The sequence below is a fragment of the Melozone crissalis genome, unplaced genomic scaffold, assembly GCF_028551555.1.
Source record: "Melozone crissalis strain CALT ecotype California unplaced genomic scaffold, PUWL_Pcris_2 ptg000222l_1, whole genome shotgun sequence".
Lineage (NCBI taxonomy): Eukaryota > Metazoa > Chordata > Aves > Passeriformes > Passerellidae > Melozone > Melozone crissalis.
The window spans coordinates 206,199-214,226 of NW_026535985.1; the positions used below are offsets into that span (position 1 = coordinate 206,199).

General features: G+C 64.5%; 1 protein-coding gene across 1 annotated transcript; it reads left to right on the forward strand.

Annotated features, from left to right (window-relative positions):
• Nucleotides 1-3,330: 3,330 nt before the first annotated feature.
• LOC128949340 (tubulin alpha-1A chain) lies at nucleotides 3,331-7,415 on the forward strand. The gene is made up of 4 exons (XM_054294205.1): nucleotides 3,331-3,433; nucleotides 5,044-5,266; nucleotides 5,358-5,506; nucleotides 6,256-7,415. The coding sequence occupies exons 1-4, from the start codon at nucleotides 3,431-3,433 to the stop codon at nucleotides 7,234-7,236; spliced, it is 1,356 nt and encodes a 451-aa protein (XP_054150180.1). The 5' UTR covers nucleotides 3,331-3,430; the 3' UTR covers nucleotides 7,237-7,415.
• Nucleotides 7,416-8,028: the final 613 nt, after the last annotated feature.

Below are 8,028 nucleotides of genomic sequence, written 5' to 3' on the forward strand. Positions count from 1 at the left end.
CACACAGGGATGGCCCCGGGGGGGTTCAGGGTCCGTCCCACCCAGTGGCACCACGGGGGTGGCCATGGAAGGGGGAGGACAGCAACCGTCACCAGGAGCCACCACGTTGCTACCAACAGTCAACAGAGCACGGAGAATGGAAGCACAGGCGGGGGGGGGGATGGGAGCTGTGCCAGACCCCCCCCATGCTGGCACTCAGCAGGGCTGGGTACTGGGGGGGCCACAGGGATGGTGACATCCATGGCAGGGTGGGCACTGAGGGACCCCAGGGCCTGGGGACCCCCACTTGGCAAGGCAGAGTGGTGGGGGTCCTGAGGATGGTGCCCCATCCTCAAGGTCAGGAACTGGGGGTCCCAAAGATGGTGCCCCCCCCTCCGCGTCAGGCACTGGGGGTCCCAAAGATGGTGCCCCATGCTCAGGGTCAAATTCTGGGGGTCCCAAAGATGGTGCCCCACCCTCAGGGTCAGACACTGGGGGTCCCAAGGATGGTTCCCCGCCCTCAGGGTCAGACACTGGGGGTCCCAAGGATGGTTCCCCACCCTCAGGGTCAGGCACTGGGGGTCCCAAGGATGGTTCCCCGCCCTCAGGGTCAGGCACTGGGGGTTCCAAAGATGGTGCCCCATGCTCAGGGTCAGGCACTGGGGGTCCCAGGCATGGTGCCCCACCCTCAGGGTCAGGCACTGGGAGTCCCAAGGACAGTGGGGTGAGGCAGTGGGGGTCCCAAAGACAGTACCCCACTCTTAGGATTGGGTTCTGGGGGTCCCAAAGATGGTGGGGTCAGGCACTGGGAGTCCCAAGGATGGTTCCCCCTGCTCTGAGTCAGGCCCTGGAGGTCCCAAAGATGGTGCCCCATGCTCAGGGTGAGGCAGTGGGGGTCCCAAGGATGGTTCCCCACCCTTAGGATCAGGCTCTGGGGGTCCCAAGGATGATTCCCCACCCTTAGGATCAGGCTCTGGGGGTCCCAAGGATGATTCCCCACCCTTAGGATCAGGCTCTGGGGGTTCCAAGGATGATTCCCCACCCTTAGGATCAGGCTCTGGGGGTTCCAAGGATGGTTCCCCACCCTTAGGATCAGGTTCTGGGGGTCCCAAGGACAGTGGGGGTTCCAAGGATGGTTCTCCACCCTTAGGATCAGGTTCTGGGGGTCCCAAGGATGGTTCCCCACCCTTAGGATCAGGTTCTGGGGGTCCCAAGGACAGTGGGGGTCCCAGGGATGATTTCCTCACCATGGTGATAAGGCCAGGGAGTGAGTGGTGAGAGTGGTGAGAACGGTGAGAACTCGGCCTTGTCTCCTGCCTGCAACCCCCCGCCCACCAGGCCCAAGGATGGATGTTGGGGAAGGGGGATGCAAGGGGGGGTCCCCACCCTGTCTCCTAGCAACCGGTCTCCTAGCAACCGCACCGGTTGCCTGGCAGCAGTCGGTGCAGGACGTGTGGCCATCCATACCCAAGGAGATGGAGGGGGGGGGGGGGGCTGGGGGGCACCAGGGGGGCACCAGGGGGGCACCAGGGGGGCTGCAGCACCCCGTGCCCCTCACCCTACACCCCACATCACCCACAGGGCTGAGCCACCCCTGCCCCATGGGCACCTCCTGCCCTCAGCCCGGGGCAATGGGGTGGGTGGGGTTTAGAGAGTGGTGCCCGAGGCAGGGGGGTGCTGTGAGCCCCCTAAAACCCTCATTTGGGGACACAATGGGGACACCCTGACAGGCCCCACACTGGTGTTGAGCACTTGGGACTGTAAGAGAACAAAGGCAGGAGGCATTTCCCATGCAGGGACAGACCTACAGCGGGGTCAGGGCTGGGGGCTGAGCTGCTTGGGGGTCAGGGTGCCCCAAAACAGCCATTTGCAATGGGGACCAGCCTGGTGGCAGGCAAATCTCCTGGTTTTTGTCTACTCAGCAAAGCCGGGGCCACCTGCTCCTTTGTTCTGGTGGGCGATGCCCAAATCCCATTCCCTCTTTGTTTGTTTGCAGCTCTGCAGCCCCAGCAGAACCCCAAAACCAGGGTGCCCCAGGGGCATGGGGCTGGCACTGGGGACACTGGGATGGCACTGGGGACACTGGGATGGTGGTGGGGACAACAGGGACATGGCAACTTTGGATCTGCCCAGAAATCTGCATAATTTGGGAAATACCAGGAAAAAAAAAGCAACAGGGATTTCTCAGCCTGGGGGGCATCCTGGCAGCTCCACCTGCAGCAGCTGGGGGTGTGGGGGTGGTGTGGGGATGTGACCATGCATGGGGTGTGGGGTCACCTCCCTGCAGGGACCGAGCCCCCCAGCACCCCCTGGTTTGGGGAACAGACCCCCCCCAGCCTCTGTGGGCTTTGCAAGAACAAACTGGGGGGGGGGGGGGGGGAACGCCCCCCCAGGAGTGGGAAACCGCAGGGCTCTGGGGCTGGTGGCTCGGGGGGGGCTGCAGCAGATGGAGGGGTGGCCAAGGGACGCGTGTCCCAGTGTCCCAGCTGTGTCCCCACCACCAGCTGCCGCACAGCAGCTGCTGCTCTTCCCGAGCCCCCCAGCCCTAAACTGCCCTGGGGGCTTTTGTCGCCTGTGTCCTCCCGCTGTCCCTCACACCCTCCCGGCCCTGCTCGTCCCCAGCTGCCCGGGGGATGGCTCTTTGTCCCCCGGCTGGGCCCCGCGGCGCTGGTTCCCACTGCCCGAGCAGACAAAGAGGCGCTGGGAGGGCTGGGCACGGCGCGGGGCCATGGCAGGGACACGGCTGAGAACCAGGGCACTGTGGCACGGCCAGGGATGGGGACAGTGCCCCTGGGCATGGCCACGGGGAGGGAGACAGTGGCACTGAGGATGGGGACCAGGGCGTGGCTGGCTGGGAATGGGGGCCAGAGCGTGACAAGGGATGGGAACAACGGGGACAGGGACCGGGGTGTGGCCGGGGATAACCGGGAGCTCGGCGGAGGGCTGCATCCCCGGGGATGGGGACCAGGGCGTGGTCCTACCCCGTGTACCGGGAGCCCCGGGACCAAGAGACCCATTCCGGGCAGTGGGAGAGAACGGGAAAAACGGGAAGAACGGGGGGAAAAGGGGCCGTGGGGGGATGGGGGACCGTGGGATGGGGACCCGAGCGTGACCGCTGGCTCAGCCAAGCCCGGGCACCGGGGCGTGGCAGGGACGGTGCCAAGGACACAGCCGGGGCCCCTCCGGCGGCGGGGCCGGGCCGTGGCCGCCGCAGCCCCCGGGCTCCCCCTCCCGCACCGCCCGGCCTTTGTCTGCGGCTGCGGGGGGGCATTACCTCATTGCGGGCCGCCAATGGGCGCCGCTGCCGCCCGCGCCGCCGCCCCCCGGCCCCGCCGCCCGCCCCGCCCCGCCGCCGCTATAAAGCCCCGCAGCGAGCCCCGCGCTCCGCCGCGCCTCTTACATCGACCGCCTCAGCGTCGGGCTGTGAGACCGCCCCGGACCGACCGCCGCCATGGTGAGGGGGTGCGGGGTGGGGGTCGGGATTTTTGTCTCTAATGCCACCATCCCTGTCCCCTTGTCCCCCCGTTCCCGCTGGCCCCGTGGTTTTCCTTTCCCCGGTGCCAATCCCCACCCTCCCATCGTAGTCTCCGGTTTTCATCCCCCACCTCGGCCCCCGTCTCGCCGTTTTCTCTGTTTCCCAACCCCCTCCTGATCTCCATTCCCAAGGGCTTTTCGTCCGCCCTTCCCGGGATGAGCCCTCGGCGCCGGGACTCCCCCCGCACCGGGCGTGGCTCCCGTTACACCGAGTAAAATGTGTCGCCCGCTCGGGACCCAGCCCCGAGTGTAGCTCCGGTTAAACGGGCCTGGAAGGGTCTTCCTGCCTCCCCCAGGACCCCCGAACCCGTAGCGGGCGTGGCTCCCGTTAAAGCGGGCAGGATGAGACCTCCGGGACTTAGGACTAAGCTTCCATAGGGCGTGGCTCCCGTTAAACCGGGCAGGATGAGACCCCCGGGACTCGGCACTGAGCTTCCATAGGGCGTGGCTCCCGTTAAACCGGGCAGGATGAGACCCCCGGGACTCGGCACCGAGCTTCCATAGGGCGTGGCTCCCGTTAAACCGGGCAGGATGGATCTCTGGCTGATCCACGGTACCGCACTGGGCGTGGTTCTCATTAAACCGGCCAAGATGAGACCCCCGAGACCGAGCCCTGAGCCTGCACCGGGCGTGGCTCCCGTTAAACTGGGCAGGATGAAACCCCGAGACGCGGTTAAACCCGACAGGATGGCTCCCGGTACCGAGCCCCGAGCCCGAACCAGACGAGGCTCCCGTTAAACCGGGCAGGATGGGTCCCCGGAGCTAAGCCCGTACTGGGCGTGGCACCGGATGAAAGGGGCAGAATCGGGACCCCATCTTTCGGTACCGAGCCACCGTCCCTGGGTGTGGCTCCCGTTAAACCGGGCACGACAGACCCTCTTCCCCCCCCCCCCCCCCCCCCCCCCCCCCCCAGCCCCAGTGCTGAGCCCTCAGCCTGCGCTGGGCGTGGCCCTGATATAAAGAGAGAAAAAGCGTCCCTGGTGAGGGGTGGGCAGGGCGGAATGGCCCCCCCAGTGCTGAGCACCCCATCCCGCACCAGAAATCGAAGCACGGCCGGATGGGACCCCCCCAGTCCCGCATTGGGCGTGGCATTGCTTCGATTGGGACCCGGGTGGGCAGGAGGAGCCCACGGTGCTGAGACACGCTGGGGCTTTGCTGGGTCTCATCGGGGCAGGTTCTGAGCCGCCCTGGGGCTTTGCTGGGTCCCATCAGGGCAGGGTGGGGCAGGATGGCAACCCCGGGGCTCCTGGCTCACCCTGGGCACAGCCCCAATCCCTCCGGGCAGGATGAGCCACAAGTGCTGAGCTCCCCAACCCCACAGGCGGGGTGCCAGCAGTGATGGGCACAGGACAGGATGGCACCCCTGCACTGGGGGCACCCCCAGACCAACAACAATGGGTGTGTCCGGGCAGGATCTGACCCCATCCAGCCATGGGAAGGGACCCCTCCCAGCTCAGTGACAGCACTGGGCTGGTGCCACAGCTGGGTAGGGGGACAGAAGGGGTGACCGAGTGTCGTGTGCCCCCACAGCGCGAGTGCATCTCCATCCACGTGGGCCAAGCGGGCGTGCAGATCGGCAATGCGTGCTGGGAGCTGTACTGCCTGGAGCACGGCATCCAGCCCGACGGGCAGATGCCCAGCGACAAGACCATCGGCGGGGGGGACGACTCGTTCAACACCTTCTTCAGCGAGACGGGCGCCGGCAAGCACGTGCCCCGGGCCGTGTTCGTGGACCTGGAGCCCACGGTGATCGGTGAGCGCGCGGGGGGCGGCCGGCGGGCGGGGCGGGGCGGGCGCTGGCGGCGGGCGCTGGCTGCTAACGGGGCCCGGGGCTGTCCCCGCAGACGAGGTGCGCACGGGCACGTACCGGCAGCTCTTCCACCCCGAGCAGCTGATCACGGGCAAGGAGGATGCGGCCAACAACTACGCCCGCGGGCACTACACCATCGGCAAGGAGATCATCGACCTGGTGCTCGACCGCATCCGCAAGCTGGTAGGGGCGCTGGGGGATGCAGGTGGCGGGCGAGGACAAAGCCTCCATTCTGTCTCGCTCTCCCTTCCAGACTCGCTGGGCTGGGTTTAGATTTAATTTATTAATTAATGTTAATCCTGTTGTGCAGTGGCTGCCATTGGCCGGCAGCGGGACGCGGCGCAGCTGGAGCTGGAGCGGCTCCACAGCGCCGCAGCCCCCGGGCGCTGCCGGTGCTGAGCTCGGCAATTCCCTCTTTGTTCCCACTTGGCTCCTGACGTGGCCGAATCCAGCTGCGTGTGCTGGGGACGGGCAGCCCCGAACCGGTCCCTTCCAGAGTCGTGTGGCCGTGACAGTTCCCGGTCAAACTTGTCTCCATTCTGCTGCTGAGCCAGTGGCAATTCTGCCCTTTGAGGTGCCCCTGGGCACTGCCTCACCCCAGAGGCCAAGCAGCTTCCCTGGGTGATTCACCGTGAGTCAGTGGGTAACACATGGAGTCAGTGTGACCCTGTCCCCATCCTGCTAACTCTGGCTCTGCTGCTGGAAAGCCCCCAAATGTCCTGGTGAGGCCACGGAGAGGAAGGAGTAAACATGGCCCTCCTTGTCTCTACAGAGTGTCCCCAAATCCCTGCAGGACAGGGTCCCTTTCCGTGGACCTGGTGGGAAGGTCCTGAGATCCTGGGAGGAAAACTTTCCTTCCAGGGGAACTCAGTAGCAGCTGAAGTTCAGAATTCCTGACAGTTTGGTCTTGTTTTCCCCTTCCCACCTCTCAGGCTGACCAGTGCACAGGGCTGCAGGGCTTCCTGGTGTTCCACAGCTTTGGCGGTGGCACCGGCTCTGGCTTCACCTCCCTGCTCATGGAGCGCCTCTCTGTCGACTACGGCAAGAAGTCCAAGCTGGAGTTCTCCATCTACCCAGCCCCGCAGGTGTCCACAGCCGTGGTGGAGCCCTACAACTCCATCCTGACCACCCACACCACCCTGGAGCACTCCGACTGCGCCTTCATGGTGGACAACGAGGCCATCTACGACATCTGCCGCCGCAACCTGGACATCGAGCGCCCCACCTACACCAACCTCAACAGGTTGATAGGCCAGATTGTGTCCTCCATCACGGCCTCTCTGCGCTTTGATGGAGCCCTGAATGTCGACCTGACAGAATTCCAGACCAACCTGGTGCCCTACCCCCGCATCCACTTCCCTCTGGCCACCTACGCCCCGGTTATCTCTGCTGAGAAGGCTTATCACGAGCAGCTCTCGGTGGCTGAGATCACCAACGCCTGCTTTGAGCCGGCCAACCAGATGGTCAAGTGTGACCCTCGGCACGGCAAGTACATGGCGTGCTGCCTGCTGTACCGCGGGGACGTGGTGCCCAAGGATGTCAACGCCGCCATCGCCACCATCAAGACCAAGCGCACCATCCAGTTTGTGGACTGGTGCCCCACTGGTTTCAAGGTTGGCATCAACTACCAGCCACCCACGGTGGTGCCCGGCGGCGACCTGGCCAAGGTGCAGAGGGCTGTGTGCATGCTGAGCAACACCACGGCCATCGCCGAGGCCTGGGCCCGCCTGGACCACAAGTTTGACCTGATGTACGCCAAGAGGGCCTTTGTGCACTGGTACGTGGGGGAGGGCATGGAGGAGGGCGAGTTCTCGGAGGCCCGTGAGGATATGGCAGCCCTGGAGAAGGATTATGAGGAGGTGGGGGTGGATTCTGTGGAAGGGGAGGGAGAGGAGGAAGGGGAGGAATACTAAAGTCACGAGGGTGCTGCTGGAACAGGGAACATAAATTAGTTGAAGACCCCACGGGGTCTGTAGCAGTGTGTGCGCCGCGCTCTGTCCTGTCAATGGTCTGTGCTTCAATGGAAAAAAAGTCTGTGATGGACCCACCCGTCCTCTCCTGTGGGTCTGAATAAAAAGCATTCCCTGTCTTACCCTGCCTCTGGTGTCTTCACTCCCTGTGGCAATGTCCCTGCCTGGCTTTGACGCTGTCCCCACCAGCACACGACACGGCCCTGCAGTCCCTGTCCTCACCCAGGCTCTCCACCCTGTCCCTGAGCGTGTGCTGGGGGTTTTGGGGTGCTGAGTCCTCCCAAACCCATGCTCCTTCCTCATCCTGCTAGGCTCGGTGTTGTGCCCCCACCCCAAGGGCTGGGGAAGTGGAGAGGGTTGGATATTTTAGTACCAGGAATCAAGTGAGTACATTGTGGGTCTTAACTCCTCAGGGTGGGCTGAAGATGCCTGAAGCCCCCCACTGTTAACAGAAGTCTTTGGTATCTCTGCTACCTCATCCTGGGCAGGGGAGGGGCTGCATTGCCCTGGGGATGGGGAGGGGAAGCTCTGCCCACCACGGGTGGGAGTGCTGGGGATGAGGGTTCCTTTCATCCAGCCAATGTGTTTTTAGTTCCTCTGGCTCTTTCAGGGATGAGGAATTAGCCCTGTTGGTCCCAGCCACTGGGGGGGAGGGGAAAATGTCATTTCAGCCTCCTGGAATGAGGGGAGCCTTTTCACCCTCCCTCTCTTTTTACCTCTTGAATCGGGGGAGCC